Source organism: Lagopus leucura, unplaced genomic scaffold (genome assembly GCF_019238085.1).
Source record: "Lagopus leucura isolate 7727_CA_CO unplaced genomic scaffold, USGS_WTPT01 Super-Scaffold_741, whole genome shotgun sequence".
In the NCBI taxonomy this organism is placed as follows: domain Eukaryota; kingdom Metazoa; phylum Chordata; class Aves; order Galliformes; family Phasianidae; genus Lagopus; species Lagopus leucura.
Window position 1 is genome coordinate 2,933,702 of NW_024962256.1, and position 20,585 is coordinate 2,954,286.

Here is a 20,585-nt window from a genome sequence, read left to right on the forward strand (position 1 = left end):
GGTGCGGGCGGCTGCGCGGCGGCGGCAGCAGCAGTAGTAGCAGGAGGCAGCGGGGCGGCCGCCTCCCCCATCCTCGGCAGCCATGTACATCAAGCAGGTACGGCGGAGGAACTCCGGCCGCCGGCATCGCGCGGCCTGCTGCGGCCTGCCCCGCGCAGAGGGTAGGCGGGGGCAGGAACGGGCACCCTACGTTCGGACTGTGTTTGGAAGCACGTGTTGTGCGTGGGGATCAGGTTTTCATCAATTGTTTGTCGACATGGGAGTGTTTGCAGGTGCCTTCTGGTAACGTTTTAGTACATCTGGTTCAGATGCGCATTTAATATATGATGCATGTTGCTTTAAATACTTCAAATAAGAAAAAAATATATTCTACAGACTTGTACTGCACAAAAGTAAACGGCAGTAAAAATGCTCGTAGTCTTAGTAAGCCCAAATGAAGTCAGAGTTAGGTGCACCATAAGCACTGGTGTTCTAGGAGCTATAGAAGAGCACTGCAGTCCAGCCGGCTGTTGGGCAGGATGGTCCTTTGTGGGTCCCTTCCAGCTCGGGATATTTGTTTGATTTGAAGTCAGACACTCTCTAGAAAAACCTGCATGAAGTGGGGGAAAATGCTTTTGGGAGTCTGCCAGTATTATTCTTCAGAAGCATTGCCCTGGGTATGTGGGTGGAAAAAAGTTGTAGCTCTATAGCAAATAATGATTGGTTTTTCTTCTTTTTTGGTAGAGCTACTCAGGTGTTCTTGAGAATAAAAGATATAAATTATTCCAACCAGAACACTTTTATACTAAGCTAGCCTCCCAGATTTTTTTCCCATTCTTTTAATTTTTATTCTTGAAATCTGCTGAACTGGGAAACAGAATCGTTCACAAGCTTCTTACAGTTTTTCTTTTATAAACTGGAATGAATGAATGTGGCTGCTGTTTTTCCTTTTGAAAGCCATTGGTACCGAGGCAGAGCTTACTGTTGCTGTGAGGATCTCCCACGTACTTCGTCCAGTATTTATATGGTCGGGGGTCAGGTCCTCTGTGAACAGCCACAGTGTTTGAGTAGTCATCAGCTCAGCCAGTTCACGGTCCAAAACCTGCTTTCTATACTTTGATCCAAATACTGAAATCCTTGATTACTTTTAGTAACGTTACCTTATATTTAAACCTGAATACAGTGCAGGTACAGAATTTCATTTTGCTTTCTAAACTTAAGTGGTTATACTGTTGAGAAATCTCATAACGTGTTTTGCTCTCTTTCTAGCCAGTACTTCTTCCTTTATGTTAGTTTTGATGGTGAAACATCAATGATGTTTTAATGAGATCTGGTGGCAAAAAGCTAAGGAAGGGCAGAAAGACTGAATGTCAGTTCTGGTTCATTTTTAAGTGGTCTTTCTAAAAGGTTTGCAGGTTTTCAGGTGGCTGTTCACATCTTTCTGATGTCAGACTGAGCAGAGGAAAGCTGATCGAGAGTCTTTCAGCACAGCTTTGATGATTGAAAAGGGTTGATTAATGCTGAGCTATGCTGGAAGCTGGTTTTCCTGCTACGTGGAACTGAAGTATTTAGATGCAGGCATTGTAGATTAAAATTGGATAGTTGTACTTCTAGACTAGTACTTGCTGCATAGCTCTCTAGCCAAATTGTGTAGGTTGTATGTGTTTGTTTAGGAAGTGAATTCAACAGAACCAGTGTTTCTGCCTTTCACTTTGTTTTACTGTGCAGCCTAAAAAATAAGTCTGTCTTGCTCCTAGAATAGGTAAAGTCTGGTATCATGTGTTTGCAGTTTGTAACTGCTCTACTTGAAGAATTGCAAGTAGAGTTGTTATGCTGAATGTGGATAGTGTTATCCTAATGGGACGGATTTATAATCATTTTATAAGTGCTTGTTAACATGGGACGGTATCTTTCCTGTATGTGATATTTGATGCAAATGCTTCTCTTAGTGTAGATTGCTATGAAAAGGAGCTCTCTTGTTCACCGTGCTTTGACCTAGATATTACCAGCATCTTTTATGAGCAGAGAGAAAAATCTGTCCATAAAATGGTGGAGGGCCAAGTCTCAGAATACAGGATGCTGGTCTTGAGCTCGAAAGTTGACAGCGTTAGGGAAAAGATATCAAGTGTATCATAAGTGATGTGAGCATTCTGTAACATCTTCAAGTTTAGAAGGTGGTTAAGAGCAGAGGTAATTCTGTCGCTTTACTCCATAGGTAATCATTCAGGGCTTTCGAAGCTACCGGGACCAAACCATTGTGGATCCATTCAGCTCAAAACACAATGTCATTGGTGAGTTCCAGTATCTGGTTTTTAACACTAATTAAACTTGCATCAGATCATGGTCAAATTACTCCTTAACAGTTTGTTTATGTTCTTTCTACATCTGATTACTTTTCTGCACTGGAAGCTGCTTTACAGTCATCTGTTAATTTCACAAGGTGTATTCCAACATATTTACAGCAAAGTATTCTAGCATTCATTTTTACTGTGACAGCAGAATGATTCTGTAGTAATTGAGTGAGAAGTGAACTGTGATCACCTTTATGTGTGCCCAGTGTTTTTGAAAGGAGAGAAAGAAACCTAGTTTCAGTGTTGTTTGCCTTTTTAAAATGGTAATTCCAAATGTGCTGGGGGGTGAGTGAAGCTGAGGGGCTTTGAAGGCGGTAGCAATAATTAATGCAGAGAGCATGAAAAGCCTGGGATGTTCCTTTCTAGAAGGGAAGCTGTTTTGAAGTTATACAGCAAATGTTGGTCTTAAAGATGAGGCACTGAGCCTCACTAAAACATCAGAATATTCTTAAACCTTAATTTTTTGAATAGAAATTGTATTTTTCTGGTCTTTTTGAGACATTTCTGAATTTGCATGTGGATTGTTGAAGTTCATTGATTTCAATTTGTAGCTATATACTTTGTGTTTTAATTTTCAGTGGGAAGAAATGGATCAGGAAAAAGCAACTTCTTTTATGGTAAGGATTGATTTCTTTATAGAATATTGAGATAACGGTAACAGTGGCGGCTTCTTTTGTTTGTTTTGTGTTGGAGTAGATTTACCAAATGTTCTTCCTTAACAAGGAGTGGTTGTGACTTGACAAAGATAAAAGATCCATCTTAATGCACATATTACTTCAGGTTTTTCCTCACTACTCGGTTTCTCTTAAGAGTCTTCTAATATTTGCAGTTCCAAAAAGGGATCTACAAGAGGAAACTGATTTCCAAATATTACCCACGCTGGAAACTGTTAGTAGTATTTACAGTTACTTCAGATGTTCTTAGTGGCTAAATTTATGGTATAGCTTTTAACACATGATTATGATGGGGATTTTGTGGAAGTGTCAGTGGTGGAGAACCAGAGAGGCACAGTGGAGATACTAGATGGTAGCTGTATGAATTGCTGAGTGCCAAGTATTTTACTGCTGTTTTTAACCTGGCTTGTGACTCCTTGCTTGTTGAGTCCTGTTAATGCTTATGCAAAGAACAAATGGGATATTGACAGTGAGAGACTGGAATTCTAGCATACAGCTGGCTGAGAGATAAAGATCCAACAAATTAAGTTTTTTGGGGAGTGAGGAAGAGAGCACTGAGATACGTGATTGTACTGTGTAACAATATGTTTAAGTTAGAAACTGCTGCATATCTGCTAAAGGAAAGGATAAATCTTCTGTTTTATTTTTTAATTTTATTACAGCAATTCAGTTTGTCCTCAGTGATGAGTTTAGTCACCTTCGCCCTGAACAGAGATTGGCTTTGTTGCATGTAAGTGGAGGTGTATGACAAGAAGACAAAAGAATGAGCTCGTGCATTTTAGTCTTAGTACAAAAACAGTGAAATGCTGGCCTGAAGTTGCTTTGGAAGCATTTGTAAACTTTTTTGTTACGTTTGTTGCTTCCCTTCAGTAAAAGAGAAGCCATTACAAAGTAATACATTATTATATAGGCGGTTGACGCGTGCGTGTGAATGTCTGTCCAGGATTTTCAGAAACAAAAACGTGTGTAGTGGGTCTTGTGTAGATACTCCTGACTCTGAAATGTATGGAAGGAGATGGGAAAAGGGGATGTGGATGGACTGGATTCCCTCATCAGAAGGTTCTCCTGACCAAAGTCCTCTTGTTTCTTAGGAAGGTACTGGGCCTCGTGTTATTTCAGCTTTTGTGGAAATTATCTTTGACAATTCGGACAACAGGTTACCGGTAAGTGAACTGCTTCCCTTATGGATCCTCGCTTCAGACTCACGTATCTCAGCATTATAAAAACAGTTGGGGTGGGAACTGCTTTTGAGTTAGCTCTGGTAAAAAGCACTGTAAACATTCTGGATTAGTTATACCTACTGCAAGCACTGAAATTTACTGGACTTTCTTTTCTTGAGATTGATAAAGAGGAAGTCTCACTTCGCAGAGTCATTGGAGCCAAGAAGGACCAATATTTCTTAGACAAGAAAATGGTGACGTAGGTACTTCTTTCCTTGAGCTGAATAAGCTGGGTAGTATTTCTCCAAAATTCTGTAGTCATATCAAACTCTTGCATCTCTAGCCTGAAAGAAGTAATACTAACTTAGTTGTATAATACAAGTAATGATAATTTGACAGCATTTGCATCAGTCCTTGTGAAATAGACAGCAAGATTCTTTGGATTTACAGTTTAATCCATTCATTAAAGTATGTTTAACTCCTTGTTTAGTATTTTTGGACTTGTTTTAAAATATAAGAGATGCCAAACTTTAGATGTCTCAAGGAAGGGTAGGAAACAACCTGCCTTATTTGCCTCCTCTTTGCAGTGAGGTGCTTCTTTCTTCATCTTTTTCTTTCCCCAAGACTATATTATTTTTGGGTGCTGCCTTCCCTATTCCAGACCCCCACTTTCCACCTCCCCCACCTTTCATTTGATGGTGAATGTCACTTTTGCTTTAAGTGTCTTTAATAGATTCACAATAATATTTCAGGAAAAACGATGTAATGAATCTTCTTGAAAGTGCTGGATTTTCTCGCAGTAATCCGTATTATATTGTCAAGCAAGGGAAGGTAAGAGTCTTCTTCACATAATGGAAGAAACAACTGTCAAAAATTATATGTATTCTTAATGACAAAGTTGAGTTACTGCAGTAGAATGCCAAAGCTTAAATCTTTTCTTAGTTTGTAGGGAAAAGAAAAAAAAAAGTGAGTTTCATCTTGATTTTGTGTGTCTAATGAGTATTCTATGGTGTGACTTGTTTTATTATTTTCTTTTTTAGTGTAATGGTGTGATTTTCATGGAGGCATTTAAACTGACTCAGATAGCATCAGGATTTAAAAGGCACACTTAAGCTTTTCTAAATGTATTTTTGATGTGGTAAAAGTCTCTGAAGTTTGTATAATACTGGAACTTGGAGTTTCAGCAAAAACTGGTAGCATTTGAGAATCAACAAAATTAATTACAAACAGAATCCTAGCTATCCTAAAGTAATGGTCTGAAATGGAAAGCAGCCTGGTAGATTCCTACACATCTTAGCTTGTTTGATCTGTTGTACTAAGCCTTATCAGAGAAGGATATTAAAATCATAAATCTTGAATTGTCAGATCAACCAGATGGCCACAGCTCCTGACTCCCAAAGGCTGAAGTTACTAAGAGAAGTGGCTGGTACCAGAGTGTACGATGAACGTAAAGAAGAGAGTATTTCACTGATGAAAGAAACAGGTAAGAATACCTGCTGAGCAGTGCTTCACCTTTTCTTTTTCTTTTCTGTAACTTGACAAATAATGGCTGTAGGAGACAGAGTAGCTTTAAAAGTTGGGAATGTGTTACAATGTTTAACTGAGCTTCTTGGCTTGTCTTGTTTTTTAAAGAGGGTAAGAGAGAGAAGATCAATGAGTTGTTGAAATACATTGAAGAGCGGCTTCACACGCTTGAAGAGGAGAAAGAAGAGCTGGCTCAATACCAGAAATGGGATAAAATGAGGAGAGCATTAGAATACACAATTTATAATCAGGAGCTTAATGAAACGCGAGCTAAGCTTGATGAGGTAAAATGCTTTGTCTACTACTAAATATAACACAAGACATTCTTTTGCTTTTTACTGATGTTTGCTTGCATTCAGTGTTAGAATCCCGCAGTTGTCTTTCATCAGTTCAACATGCTATTCTTGCATTTCTGAAACTAGAATTTTACTAAAGCAGAATCTTGCTTGTTAAGCTACTTGCTGTATGATCCTGCAGCTTTCTGCCAAGCGGGAGACAAGTGGAGAGAAGTCCAGGCAGCTGAGAGATGCACAGCAGGATGCTAGAGATAAAATGGAGGTAAAAATACTTAATAGAGGGGCTTTTTAAGGTTCTTCCTTTACTTTGTATTGCTTTATTTTTTTCATAGCATAAACATTTGATGTAAATCTAAATTTCGACACAGAATCCAACGTTCGTTGACTTGAAATGAGAAGAGCTCTTGCATTTGGAGCTTTAACCAATAACTGTAAAAACATGTTACATTTAACCTATGCCTTCATCTTGTTTGAAAATGGGAGAAATTGATTATACTTAGCATACTGCATTGATCTAGATAATGCTTGCTGAGAGTAGGATAGTGTCACATGCACACGGTGTTTAAAATGCTGTATGCTTAAATTTGCATAGGAAATAGAACGGCAAGTTCGAGAACTGAAGACAAAGATTTCTGCAATGAAGGAAGAGAAAGAACAACTTAGTGCTGAAAGACAGGAGCAGATTAAGCAGAGGACTAAGCTGGAACTTAAGGCTAAAGATCTGCAGGATGAATTAGCTGGCAACAGTGAGCAAAGGGTACGTAACAGTGACATAATCTAAAATGTAATGGATTCGTGGAAGTCTGCTTGTACACTGAAGGCTTTTTTGGCCTACATTCTAGGTGGGTTTTTGTTTGTCTTTAATCTATAGCCTTTCATTGTTTTGTAATCCATGCAGGACAGATATCTTGGGGTTTTTGGCTTCTAGGGGATGTAAGCCAAGTTCTAAGTTCAGATCCTTTATTTATCATCCTGAGTGTTACAGAACCAGGCACCTTCAATTCTCTCAAACTCAATTGCTACAGGTGTTGAGGAGGTTGATTTTTCTTTATAGTGTTAACTTGGACTTTGTTGTTCAGCCCTTGAAGACCTTCCATACTTGCATAGTTTAGCTTCCTAAGAATGCTTAATTTATCTTTACTGTTCTGATTGGAAATGAATTTACTTCTGTTGAGTGCTGAAAGAATGCAGTATCACATTAGCAAATCTATCTTGCATTTTTACAATTAGATTATTCTTTAATGTTGTGTATTTATCTAAAGATATTAGTAGAGTTTCTTTTACTATCTCATTTTAATTATTGCCTTTTTTCACTTTCAGAAAAGGCTGTTAAAGGAGAGGCAAAAGCTTCTTGAGAAAATTGAGGAGAAACAGAAAGAATTAGCAGAAACGGAGCCGAAGTTCAACAGTGTAAAAGAGAAAGAAGAGAGAGGAATTGCTAGGTCTGTAGTTCTGCAGTGAGGGGAGTTGAGCATTATAGAAAGAGCCATGATACTAGCAGAACAGATGTGCAGTATATTTAAGGTTTTATTAAATATTTGAGGATGGAGTGTTTATAGATGCTCTCTATTTAAATATAAGCCTCATTTTGTGTTGGGTATTGAACTGGTGGGGAAATCAGTATTCAGTGAAGTTAATTAACCACTTTGTGGAGTTCTATGAACTTGCTGTTTTATGAAGTCTTCTGCATGATTGTCTTGTTCATACTATGATGCTTTTCTTTTTATGACTGCTTTAACTAGAGCCTGATTTCACTGTTTTGGAAAATTCTTATGGTAATTAACAGCGCTTTTTCTTCATAGATTCAACAGTTCTTTGTAATGCAGCACTTCTTCCCCTTCTCAAAATAGACTTGCACAGGCTACGCAGGAAAGAACAGATCTTTATGCAAAGCAAGGTCGGGGAAGCCAGTTCACATCCAAAGAAGAAAGAGATAAGTGGATAAAGAAAGAACTGAAGTCTCTAGATCAAGCAATCAATGACAAGAAGCGGCAGATTGCAGCTATACACAAGGATTTAGAGGATACAGAGGCAAATAAGGAGAAAAATTTGGAACAGTACAGTGTGAGTTCTCATCTTCATTCTTCTCTCAAAATACTGAGAAGTAATAAACACTCAATCTAATTTTGGACAAACTAATAAAACTTAGTGCCCCAAAGGACGATGCAGCTCTCTTTCTGGGTGGGATCTTTAGGGGGGAAAAAAAAAATGTGGATACAGTTTTGCTTTTTTTTTTTTCCTTAAATACCCATAGATGACTCTGAACCTCCCTTTGGCACTACTTCAAACTTTGCTATGTACATTTACCTTCTGATTTTTTACCCAAAATGTTTGGCCTGAGTTCTCAGAAAGAGACACAGCTGCCTTGCTTTTGTCTGTTTTGGACATGGCTGTTCCATAGAGATGAATGTTAGGTGTTTTAACACTCTTTAGGGGAAAAGGAGAGAACAAGATCTTCTAAGCTCTGCTGCCAGCACTTTGCCTTTGCACCACAATTGCAGTTTTGTAGTTAGGAATGAGACCCTTTTCTGTGAAAGAAGGTTATTCTCTCAGTATTATCTGCATAACTTTTAGATTCTGATATCTGTGTGTTCAGAAGCAGCTCTCACTTCAAATAAAGCAGAGAGATCCAGAAATATCACTTCAGCTGGAGCTGCATGAGTAAAAACCCCTTTGCTTAGAGTAGGAGAGCATCCAGTGCCAGTGCTGCTGCACTGCATGTGCTGATTGATGGGCATGTGCAGTGTTTGTCTGATTAACTGAAATTCAGGTCAGCCTGGGAGAAATACAGGAATGTAGCTGTACAGAGAAAACAGTGTTCTGGTGAAATAAGCTGTATGAATGATGTATGCATTAGCTAAATGATGACTCTGTCAGTTGATTTATGAAAGAACTGATGCTTACCATAGGCTGTCTGTAATGATATTGCATGGCTCAGTAAGAAGCATTATGTAGAACTGATGTTAATTTTTGTTCTTTTCTACTGAAAGAAGGCTGCTTTATGCACAGGCTAAGAATTGCATAGCATTTTGTTGTTCAGAAGGAGGTTGTCTCAAGTGAAACTTCATGTTGCGTTGGAAAAACTTCTGGTTTTGAGCATGTTACTAGTCCTGTAGATAGATAATAGTGCAAACATGAACTGGGTGCTAGCCCCAGCCTGCTTTGAGAATGGCAGGTGTGGAGTGAGTGAGAGGAGGAGATCTGTGCAATAGCTTAACAGCGTGCTTTTGGCAGTAGCTGTGGTAAAGCAGGAGAGCAGGCTAGAATTTTCACTACTAGCAGCCTGGGATGAAAGACCAGTATGTATGTTCTGATCAGAAGTGTTACTTCAGAGCACTGTTACACGAGGCTGTTGATGGTAGTAGCTGTTTTGATGCAGTTTCTTACCATGAACTGGTGAGCTGTTTCACTGAAAAATGCCCAGGTGCACAGCTTGTCTGTGCCTGCTTTGTGCCTGTTTTGATCCCCATGTCTGCACTACTTACTTGCTGACACAGTGCTTTTGTAATTTGTAAATTGGTGGGAAAACTTTGTAGGAACTGTTTCTGAACTCTGAGTAGTAATTAAGCATTGAATTGGGAGGGGGGAGGGAGCATAAAAATTGTAACTAAAGAACGCTGCAGTTTCATAGTCATCTTTTCTTTATGTTAGAAACTGGACCAAGATCTTAATGAAGTGAAGGCTCGTGTTGAAGAACTGGACAGAAAGTACTATGAAGTGAAAAATAAAAAGGATGAACTACAGAGCGAAAGAAAGTTAGTAATTAATTGAAATATGTCTGAACCTCACTTAATGTGAAGGACCCCAACTGTCTAGTTGTTAACATGGCATGTAGGTATGTTTTTAAATATAGCCATGTATGAACTTCTGTACTTAGCCCTTCTGTTCGATTAGCAGCTGTTAGATTAAAAAAAAGCTTCAGACTTCATTCACCCCTAAAGTACTTGAACTGTGGTTGTTGTGCAGTTATCTGTGGAGAGAGGAGAACGCAGAGCAACAGGCTCTTGCTGCTAAGCGGGAAGACCTGGAAAAGAAACAGCAGCTTCTCAGAGCAGCAACAGGAAAGGTAGGAGGCCTTGTGTTTTTTGTTGTAACTTCTTTTGTAAGCTTTTTTTTCCCCATTCCTAAAGGAAAAGTGGTAGTACTCTTTTGAAGTTATTTCCTTTGCTTGCAGTCTTACTATCTTTACTTAAAATAAGGCAATCTTCTATGTAAGCTGTTCTACAAATATTTTCAGCTCTAGAAGTATTTTGAAATTCATTTTGTAAGCTTAAGGTATTAGAGGAGAGGTGAGAAGATGAGGTAGAAACGGAAAGCTTACCAAATTCCTTTTGATACTTGTTCTAAAAAAGCAATCTACCCTGAATGTAGTACGCTCAGCTTTTTTTTAGGTATGTTCATTAGTCAGCAGCAGTTTGTCAAGAAAGATGGTTACTGCTCTTTAGAAGTTGGGGATAAAGCTGATACTTTTTTCTAGACCTTGTAATTGTGGTGCAGTAATCATCTGTGCTTTAACAGGCCATTTTGAATGGTATCGACAGCATAAACAAGGTTTTGGAGCACTTCCGTCGAAAAGGAATAAACCAGCACGTTCTGAATGGCTATCATGGCATTGTGATGAACAACTTTGAATGTGAACCAGCTTTCTACACGTGTGTTGAAGTTACTGCAGGGAACAGGTAACTGCATACTCTTCAGTGTTACCTTGGTGCAGTGTTACAAATGGACCTGTGCTCGTTCTATCTGAAATATTAGTTACTTTGCCTCTCAGTCTTGAGCTCTGGTCCTTATTCATCCAGCACTGTTGTGTGGCCTCGTCACACTTTCCCTTCAAGAAGGGACTAAGAATTCTGCAGATTTTAGCAGTGTATTCTAACTTCTCTTAATCTTGTTTCAAGGTGGGAGGGTACTGGGGAGGGAGTGGGAAGGCAGATAGGCCCAAGAGAGATGCTCCTGATGCTTGCAAGGAATCTCCTGGTGTGGTGCATTCTATGGTAAGTAATGCTGATGTTTCAATAACAGTAGGAGTTTTTTTTCACTTACACTAGAATATCTTATATATTAGGGTTATCTCTAAATAGCCAACGGCTTTTTAAAAGCTATGTAGTTCTAATAAGAGTACCATCTGCTTGCTTTGACAGCAGTGCTTAAAAGCAGTAGAGCAAATGCAGCTTGGCTTTATAGTGACAGGTAATGCTACCTGAATGCTAAATGTTCTCATTCAAATGTTTGTTCTTTTGACACATTGAAGATTTTTTTTTCTTGTTTTCTGGGGCTTGTTAATTAGGTTATTTTATCACATTGTGGATTCTGATGAAGTCAGTACAAAAATTTTAATGGAATTTAACAAAATGAACCTTCCTGGAGAAGTTACATTCCTCCCACTGAACAAGCTAGATGTTCGAGATACTGCTTATCCTGAGACTAATGTGAGTGTTCATTTTGAACCTGTTTTCTCCATAAATATTAGCCTTTGTTATTTCAACTGTATTGCCTGCCACTTTCTTTTGTCGGATGTCTGCAGTTAAATACTGCCATTAATTTATTGCTTCTCAAGGTTGGAAACCCTTCTGTTGGAAAATGCTTTGCTACATGCTATATCTTCTTCAAAGTTAAACTCCACCTGCAGAGTACGTGGTTGATAATATAGCAATAGGAAGTTCTACAATCTGATAATAATTGCATGAATTACTAAACTTGAATTCTTTAGCTGAAAGATTGCCATGGACAAAAGCTGAAGGGAAGGATAGTGTTGTGTTGCAGCTGTGGAGACTTTCTCAGAGCTGTTTGGACTGACTTGTGTTTGATATTTTAAAAAAATCTTTAGTGACAGCTGTTTTAAAAGTATCTTTAAAATGTATTTCAAGAAAGAATCTGCTCTTACTGGACACTTAGTGAACTGTTTAAATATAATGACTTCCTATGACCTTGTAGTAGAATAAGTTCTTTAAAATTTCCTTTCCTGTCCCTTTGCCCCTCAGGTATACATAGGAAAAAAAGATAAATAGAAAAGAATCAGTCTATTGTGTGCCTATTTGGGAGGGCTTTACCAGCAAAACTGTATGAACGTTTGTATTCTGTTTGCCATGGAAGACTCTTCCTTGGTGGATTTCTTTTTATTTGCAGCCAATTAATGGTAATTGTTGAAATAGTTTCTGTAATGTAATACTCAAATACCCAGCAGACTCCTAGCTGCCCTATTAATGCTCAAGCCTAGCTGCTAAAAACTAAGATAGCAAAATCTTGCTGTTGATTTCCATGCAACGTCTGTATTGCCTGTTTAATCAGAGTGTCAGCCCCTTGTGTGTTTCCAAAGTCGTCATTTGCAGTGTTGTGCTTTGAGTTTGGAGTTTGACATTGTCTAAATAGTGATATATGGAGCTCCAGAAGTCTTCATTCCAGAAGTCTGATTGTGAATGCATGCATTCATCTTCAGTGAATCTGAGATATGCTTAACTTTCAAGAATGTAGTGCTATAAGGCAGTGTATGATGTTTTGACTTTTGACGTGGTTTCTTTATTTTCTAGGGCTTGCTTGAATTAGTTGCAATATGCTTGATCTGTTTGTGTCACTGCACTGTTTCATTATAACCACTGTCCCTTCAGGATGCTATTCCTATGATCAGCAAACTGAGATACAATCCCAGATTTGACAAAGCTTTCAAACACGTGTTTGGAAAGACTCTGATTTGTCGTAGCATGGAAGTATCTACCCAGCTGGCCAGAGCTTTCACTATGGATTGTATTACACTGGAAGGTAAATGTTGCAATTAGATGAATTATTTACTGGAAAAGTGGGATCCTTTGAAGAGTGAGACTCATTATGCTTAGTCTGTCAGTGTTATCAAAATAAGACTATGTCTCAGCTACATTATTTTGAATACACAGCTACGCTTGGTTAGGTGCAGTACTAAAAATGCAGGATTTCCTCACAATTATTTAATCATATTACGATGTAAAAGTTAGTAGCTGTATCTCCATCCTGACAACTGCAAGGTAGACAGTTTGTGTTCACCTTCTTTCAAATTCAGAAGGCCTTTGTTCTCCTGAAGTATTCATGATTTATTCCACCAACTTAAAGCAGCACTGAGGGTTCAGATGTGGCTTTAATTACTGATAAGTGCAAGATGTTTTTTCAGCATACCAGGTGCATTTACACAGTGTTCCCTAAAGCGTCTTCTGACAGTGGCCTGTTCCTGCAGTGCAGATTCCGTGCAGGTTTACTATTTATCTCTTTTTCTGGAAGTCAATTTGAAAACTCTCCTAAGGGACGAGGGAGAAATAAAGCAGAATCTGTGCCTTGTAGAGCAGGGCTTCTTTTTTTTTTTTCTTAAAGGAGATAGTAGTAGCAATCTGTGTTGGTGCTGAAGAATGAAATATACTTTAAATGGAACACCAAAACAGCTACGTCACCAATTACAGAACTTTACGTAAAGTCTTCATTGTAAATAGCAACTTCTTATACTGATGCAGCACTTGTTTAGCTTAGCTGAAATGTTCTAGTCATACTACCAAACTGTACTACAGAAACTGCTCCAGATACCACAGAGAATAAATGATGTGCTACTTATAGTCTTGTTGTGCTGTGCTCTTAGGTGATCAAGTCAGCCATCGTGGTGCTTTGACTGGTGGTTATTACGACACAAGAAAGTCTCGTCTTGAATTGCAAAAAGATGTTAGAAAGGCAGAAGAAGAACTTGGTGAACTTGAAGCAAAACTCAATGAAAACTTGCGCAGAAACATTGAAAATATCCTTTTGTTTCTTTTGGGAAAGGTTGTGTGATGATAAAGATTGCATTTTGCAGTTACAGTACTGGGTGAAAAATAGGATTCTTAATGCTTGTAGATGTTACAAGTTAGCTGTGGCATTTGTTTCGACTGTTCTTTGTGCTGCCTGGTTCTGTTAGTTACTGTGGGGACAAAATATAGGTATGTTAAATCATAACCTTCAGGCCTGGTTTTCCTTTTGAGGAGGGAACTGTAGAGGATGTCTGTAGGGAGCTCCTTCAACTGATGGCTGAGGGCAATGCCACGCGAGGGTTTCTGTGGTAGATCAGCAATTGTAACAAGTGTTGTTACCGTACGTGACAGTGAGTTTTGGAACGTAATGCAAACAATCCCAAGACACTTAGCAAAATTTCTTTGTCCATTCCTGCTAACTTTCTGTTCTGTATCTGATTCAGTTTTCCAGAAGTGTTTTCACGATGGGGTGCCATGTTCTGCTGTGGCCTCTGCTTTTGGGAATTGTTTGGCTTTTGGTGCTTCTGTGTTGATGTCTTGTTAAACTGTGCATTTGTGGTAGGAGAAAGTAGGAGTAGTCATGTTAGCAGTTCAACAGAAATTAAAATTCTCTGCAAGATCTGCACTGTGACTCAAGGTGTTGTATCACAGTTGTTCTGGAAGATTATGCCTTTTGTCTCAGACTTGAATGAGAGTTGATTTGTATTGGTCTAATGTTGCTTTTTAAATGAGGGCATCTGCTCTTCTATATTTTGTAAGGCAGAGTTCTCCATACAAGTTCAAATGAATCTATTCGGAGTCCCACGTTGTGAAAGTAACAGCAAATGAATCTCTTCTGGTTTGCTCTTGGCACTGCTAAGGGTCAGGAAGTCACTCTTGCTGATGATTCTTGATTTCTCCTGTACAAATGATTATTTTTATTCATCTTATCAGGGCAACAGAATATGGCAAAAACTAAAAGCTAAATATACTATTAGGTATAAAATGTCTTTTTAAAGAATTTTCCTTAGCCCACAGAATGGATTAATAATGAGATTGACCAGCTGATGAACCAAATGCAGCAAATTGAGACACAGCAGAGAAAGTTCAAAGCCTCTCGGGACAGTATTCTGTCAGAAATGAAAATGCTGAAGGAGAAAAGGCAGCAATCTGAAAAGACATTTATGCCTAAGGTACTGTGAAGTGATACTGAAATCAATTACTGGTTTTATATTACTGTTTTATTGGCATTATTGATGAATTTGCTTTCCTTTCTGGTTGACTGAAATATGAAAAGATGATTAGAGATCTGACACAGCCCATATTTGCATAAATATAGAAGTAATGTTCATAAATCTGCAGGCTGCTCCAAGGAATTACTCTGTCTAATCTATTTCACAGCAACGCAGCTTACAGAGCTTGGAGGCAAGTTTACATGCTATGGAATCGACTAGAGAGTCACTGAAAGCAGAGCTGGGGACAGATCTGTTGTCTCAACTCAGTCTTGAAGATCAGAAACGTGTGGATGCTCTTAATGATGAAATTAGGCAACTGCAACAAGTAAGATAAAATGAAAGTGTCCTGCAACTGAATGTGGTACCTTTTCTTCCCAGTAAACTTACTTTGGTCCCTTATGTGAAGAGTCAGCAGTGATGAATGTGTTGTAACTGAGCAGTGTTTTACCAGTAGTGGCCTGGGATGGTTGGAGTTTTTGCATTTGCGAAACTTATCTGCATGTTTTTCTCAAATGCTGGGTGAATTTTGCTAGCTATGTTTTTGCTGGGATTACACTCCTGTAGTGCTGGAATTGTCACCATTTCCTTGCTTCTACTTCTGAGCTTTGCAATAATTAAGTTCAAAATAGGTACTGTTTGAAGGGTACGATGCATGACGTGGGAAACTGAAACGATACCTTTAGGCTTATGGTAAATAAGGCAGTTCTGAGTTTCTTGCTATGTTTGCCACATGTTGTTGGAAAAACACTGTCACTGTACTCTTTTAAGCTCTTAAGAAGTGTGGATCCATGTGCTAGTACAGTTCAGGAAAGTTACAGATCTTTGTGATTGTCTTGACACTAGATAGCCTGCTAGCAGTGAATATCTCTGCAGCTATTTCTACGTGCTATAAAAACAGTGACACTCCAAAAATGCCTAATATTTTTGTGCAGAGTTCTGTCAAGAGTGGGCTTTATTGTGAGTGTGTAGTTGGATTTTAGTTAATGCAGTAAATATCCTGTCTTAATTATTATTATTTTTCAGGAAAATAGACAGCTTTTGAATGAGAGGATTAAACTGGAAGGCATCATAACAAGAGTTGAAACATATCTGAACGAGAATCTGAGAAAACGCTTAGACCAAGTGGAACAAGTAAGGATTTTCTCTAAAATGAGTTTATGCTGTTTATTTCCAAAGCTGTGACATGTTGTTGATGGGATAAATATGTATTCATCACTTTCTGTAATTAATTAACATGTAATTCTGAATTACATGTTATGCTTGAACTTCAACAACAAAACTTGTGCTCTGTATGCACGGTTTTTGTGTAAGAAAGGCTCCATAATGATGATCTGGTAAAAGATGAAAATACCTTTAAGATTTTGAAAATAACTGTGTGTAGAACAGTGGAAGCTGTCTGGCTTACGCTTTCGTTCCCTTCCTTGCTGAAGCTTGGTGGCGTTTGCTTTGTCCTATAGGAACTGAATGAGCTCCGAGAAACAGAAGGTGGCACAGTTCTCACTGCCACGACATCAGAACTTGAGGCTATCAACAAACGAGTGAAGGATACACTGGCACGCTCAGATGGTTGGTAACACAGTTTTTTGCAGAGAAAAATCTTCAGTGTTTTGAATGTTCACACACAGCACGAAGTGAGAAGTAGCAGTAAGTTTTGAACATGCTGTAGTAGTTACATAGTGCATAACAGGTGTTTTGGAAAATCCAAAAGACAGAAGCAAGATTTTGTGCAAATTGAAGTGAAAGTGTCTGCAAATATACATTGGAACATCCAACAGAGTTTTGGCATCAGGCATAATATCTGAAGCAGTGTTCATACACAGCATGATTTTGTATAGCTGTTCTTGAATTTCTCCTAAACTGTCTGAAACTTCAGTTATTCAAATAGGAAATAGCATCTGTGTGGATCACCACAACTTTGGCTTTGCTTTCTAGACTTCAACCGTGTGACTTCTCTGAAGGAAGAGAGGAAATGTCAGCTTTTTGTCTTAGTGCAGGCATGTGGGCGTAACCATTTTGTGCTTTTTCCCCAATACTTCAGATCTGGATAACTCTATTGACAAAACAGAAGCGGGAATTAAGGAACTGCAGAAGAGCATGGAACGCTGGAAGAACATGGAAAAGGAGCATATGGATGCCATTAACCATGACACAAAAGAACTGGAGAAGATGACTAATAGGCAAGGCATGCTCCTCAAGAAGAAGGAGGAATGCATGAAGAAAATCCGAGAATTGGGTTCTCTTCCACAGGAGGCTTTTGAAAAATATCAGACTTTAAGTTTAAAGCAGGTAATAAATGTGCTTGTTTTCATGTTATTTATAAGCAAACAGATGTGAAATACTGGTTCCATGTACGTCTGTTTCCCCCACAGTTATTCCGCAAGTTGGAGCAATGCAATACAGAACTGAAGAAATACAGTCACGTTAATAAAAAAGCTCTGGATCAGTTTGTGAATTTCTCAGAGCAGAAGGAAAAACTAATAAAGAGACAAGAGGAGCTGGACAGGGGCTACAAATCAATCATGGAGCTGATGAACGTGCTAGAGCTTAGAAAATACGAGGCTATTCAGCTGACTTTCAAGCAGGTAACAAAATGGCGACAGTGGGAAGGACTGGAATGGAAATGAATAGCCTTACGTAGCTGCTGCTTGGGAAGAAACACAACTAAGTAGAGCTGTCATGTATTAATAGGCACATCATGGCACTTGAGTTTCGTGTGATTAATACTATCAAAAGAACAAGCTGACATCTTAAATGGGTGCTGATCTCGACTATGTTACCTTTCTAGCTGTTCTTTACACCATTTAAATGCTTCCTTTCTGATAACTCTTTGTACTGTGTAAAACCCCTTCTGGGGAAGGTCTGGTGATGATCTATTGTAAATCCATTTTCCAGATTTTAGCGAAGTCTTCTAATGTTAGCAAAGGGTCTGAACTGCAGTGTGTGTCAAGTCTTCTTCTGAAGCTCATCCTCTTAACTGACATCTCGTCCGAAGCTCACCGAAATAAAAATCAAACTTGCTTTTGCTGTTTTCTATTTTAATTCTGCCACTTTGAAGAAAAAAATGAAAACTACAAAAGCAGTTGGTTTAAGTCATGTTTTTAGACCAAGCTTTGTATTCACGTTTCTCTCTTACACTGGTGCTTATATTTAAATGTGGATATCCCTACTTAAAAACAAATACTTGAGGTGTGTAAAAACTGCTCTTGTTTGCACTTGATTTCATTATGTAATAATGATTGTTTCCTTTAAGGTGTCAAAAAATTTCAGTGAAGTATTCCAGAAGTTGGTCCCTGGTGGCAAGGCCACGTTAGTGATGAAGAAAGGAGATGTGGAAGGCAGTCAGTCCCAAGATGAGGGTGAGGGCAGCGCTGAGAGTGAAAGAGGATCTGGATCACAGAGCAGTGTGCCATCTGTAGACCAGTTCACTGGAGTTGGCATAAGGGTAAGGAGGAATATGTGTTCTAGCGCTCTCAGCAGTCTTTGAAATTAAGGTTGAACTATGTATTTTAATAAAGTCAATGTGAACCAATCTATTTATTTGCTGTAATAGCAAGTGATGTTGTGGAGTAGTATTTTGAAGTCATCTTCCTGTTGCCCTGTTTCCTTAGGTATCATTCACGGGGAAGCAGGGTGAAATGAGAGAAATGCAGCAACTTTCAGGTGGACAAAAATCCCTGGTAGCTCTTGCCCTGATATTTGCTATCCAGAAATGTGATCCAGCTCCATTTTACTTGTTTGATGAAATTGACCAAGCCTTGGATGCTCAGCACAGGAAAGCTGTTTCAGGTACCTTACTCATCTTCAGTGTGCTTGAAGTGACTGTGTGACTTACAGTACCTGACCTCTCAGGTGCGAGGCACTCCTTGATGTATCTCATCACATGTTGGAATTTACCTTTGTGCTTCCCTTTGCTCTTGAAGATGGGCTTTGGGTAGAAGCTCAGTACTGGCACATAGGGCAGCTGAGGAGTTACAAACTTTTTATGGTATAAAAAGTTTAGGTGAGGCCTGGAATTTATTATAGTATATAAATGTGGTGTGGGTTCGTTCTCGATTTCTATTTTATTTTTAATTAACCAAACTCTCATTTTAAGTAAGGAATAGTAAACTGTCTTCTGTTCAGACATGTCTTGCTTAATTAGAAAGGTGACATTAGTGAAGATTTCTTATGTTCTTTTTAGATATGATCATGGAATTGGCTGAACATGCTCAGTTCATCACAACAACTTTTAGGCCTGAATTGCTGGAATCAGCTGACAAGTTCTATGGTGTAAAATTCAGAAATAAGGTAAACTTTTAGCTAGTCTTTGTTGAAAACTTTACCAAGCTCTATTTTATTCTGTAGAAAGGGACCTGTAATAACTGCTGTGTTTTGTTCCACCAGGTTAGTCATATTGATGTGATCACAGCAGAAATGGCCAAAGACTTCGTAGAAGATGACACCACGCATGGTTAAACAAAACTGTATTTACTGCTTGTTTGGAAGATGTGTATAGTGTGATGTTTATGCCAGGGAACTGTAAATTAAAAATATGAAGCTTTTAGTCCTTGTTTAAAATAGTTTTTGAACATACATTTTAACCAAGACCCCAGAAGACTTAGTTTCAAAGAAGCTTGGGTATCCGTATGGTCTCTGTTGCTGTATTTTATAAGATGATTGTTAATGTTACCTTTATACAGTACCTGTAGTTTACAGAAGTTTATTCTCTTCCGTCAAATCTTTTGTAAAGCGTCTGTTGCTGTTTTAAAGCTTTTCAGAAAGTGCTAGCTCTGCCTTCCTTCCTAAGTATACTTTTACCATTTATATTGCCTCACAATTCTTTTTAATGGCTTCAATTAAAATGATTGGTTTTATCGCTGTAACTCATGTGCAGGTGTGTGTTGACTGTCTGAGGATTCCCCTGGAGCAGTCCATGTCAGTCCTAGGGAGCTCTTGAGAAGTATGAGACAAAGCTATTGTTTCAAGTAATTCATACTTTCCCTTTGGCACTCTGGCCAATACAGCAATTCCACATTCCATCATCCCGAATGACCAGAATTGCTTGTACCAGGCTGTCAGTCATGAATCAAACCATGAGTTTTTTCCCTCTGCCTAGAATTCTGACAAAGAACTGTCAGATGATCTGCTGTGCTATTCTGAACAAAAACTAAGACCAGATACTTCTGATTTAAAATAGCAAAGGCATTGGAAAAAAAAAAAAGAAAGAAAAAAGGTTGCAATTGCGTGTATATATTCACATAATATATAAGACACTTTCTTGTACTGTGTGAAGTTGTATGATAGGCTTAAGGTTATTTTACAATGAGAAGCAGTGAACTTAACGTCCTGCATTTGCTCTGTAGAGCACTTCAGTGAAACAAGACTCAAGTGATCTGGTAGGTTTCCACCAGCTGCTTAGCACCCCTGCTGCCCACTGAGAACCAGTTGACACTGCTTTATGCGAAGTGCAGGAGAAGGAGGTGTGAATTGAATGCAATTTCCTGAGCCAGGGAATGCGTGCACTTAACAGTACAAAGCAAGGTCAGAGCAGAAAAGTGAAGTTGGTATGGAGTAACTTCCCTGGGGAGTGATAATCCAGAAGGAAATTACCACTGGCAGTAAATCTTAGAAGCCAGACGATTGAGGACGTTGTACCTGACATGGGAACT

General features: G+C 38.7%; 1 protein-coding gene and 1 long non-coding RNA gene across 3 annotated transcripts in view; one reads left to right on the plus strand and one right to left on the minus strand.

Moving 5' to 3' along the window:
* Positions 1 to 19,799, plus strand: SMC3 (structural maintenance of chromosomes 3). The gene is made up of 29 exons (XM_042863588.1): positions 1 to 97; positions 2,195 to 2,270; positions 2,909 to 2,947; positions 3,667 to 3,734; positions 4,096 to 4,167; positions 4,344 to 4,423; positions 4,917 to 4,995; positions 5,530 to 5,647; positions 5,797 to 5,972; positions 6,166 to 6,246; positions 6,577 to 6,741; positions 7,305 to 7,426; positions 7,835 to 8,048; positions 9,636 to 9,739; positions 9,951 to 10,050; positions 10,503 to 10,663; positions 11,272 to 11,413; positions 12,590 to 12,740; positions 13,579 to 13,731; positions 14,744 to 14,895; positions 15,104 to 15,262; positions 15,961 to 16,068; positions 16,395 to 16,503; positions 16,976 to 17,223; positions 17,307 to 17,519; positions 18,188 to 18,379; positions 18,546 to 18,723; positions 19,118 to 19,224; positions 19,321 to 19,799. Exons 1-29 carry the CDS (start codon positions 83 to 85, stop codon positions 19,390 to 19,392), a joined length of 3,654 nt encoding a protein of 1,217 aa, XP_042719522.1. The 5' UTR covers positions 1 to 82; the 3' UTR covers positions 19,393 to 19,799.
* The window catches only part of LOC122175714, a 25,407-nt gene continuing 8,436 nt past the window's right edge, over positions 3,615 to 20,585 (minus strand). Inside the window, exon 3 of one of the 2 annotated variants that reach the window (XR_006177484.1) lies at positions 3,615 to 4,508. This is a non-coding gene — a long non-coding RNA (uncharacterized LOC122175714). Of the gene's footprint in view, positions 4,509 to 12,248; positions 14,623 to 20,585 lie in introns of those variants that run through there. The other variant, XR_006177483.1, reaches the window with a different exon arrangement.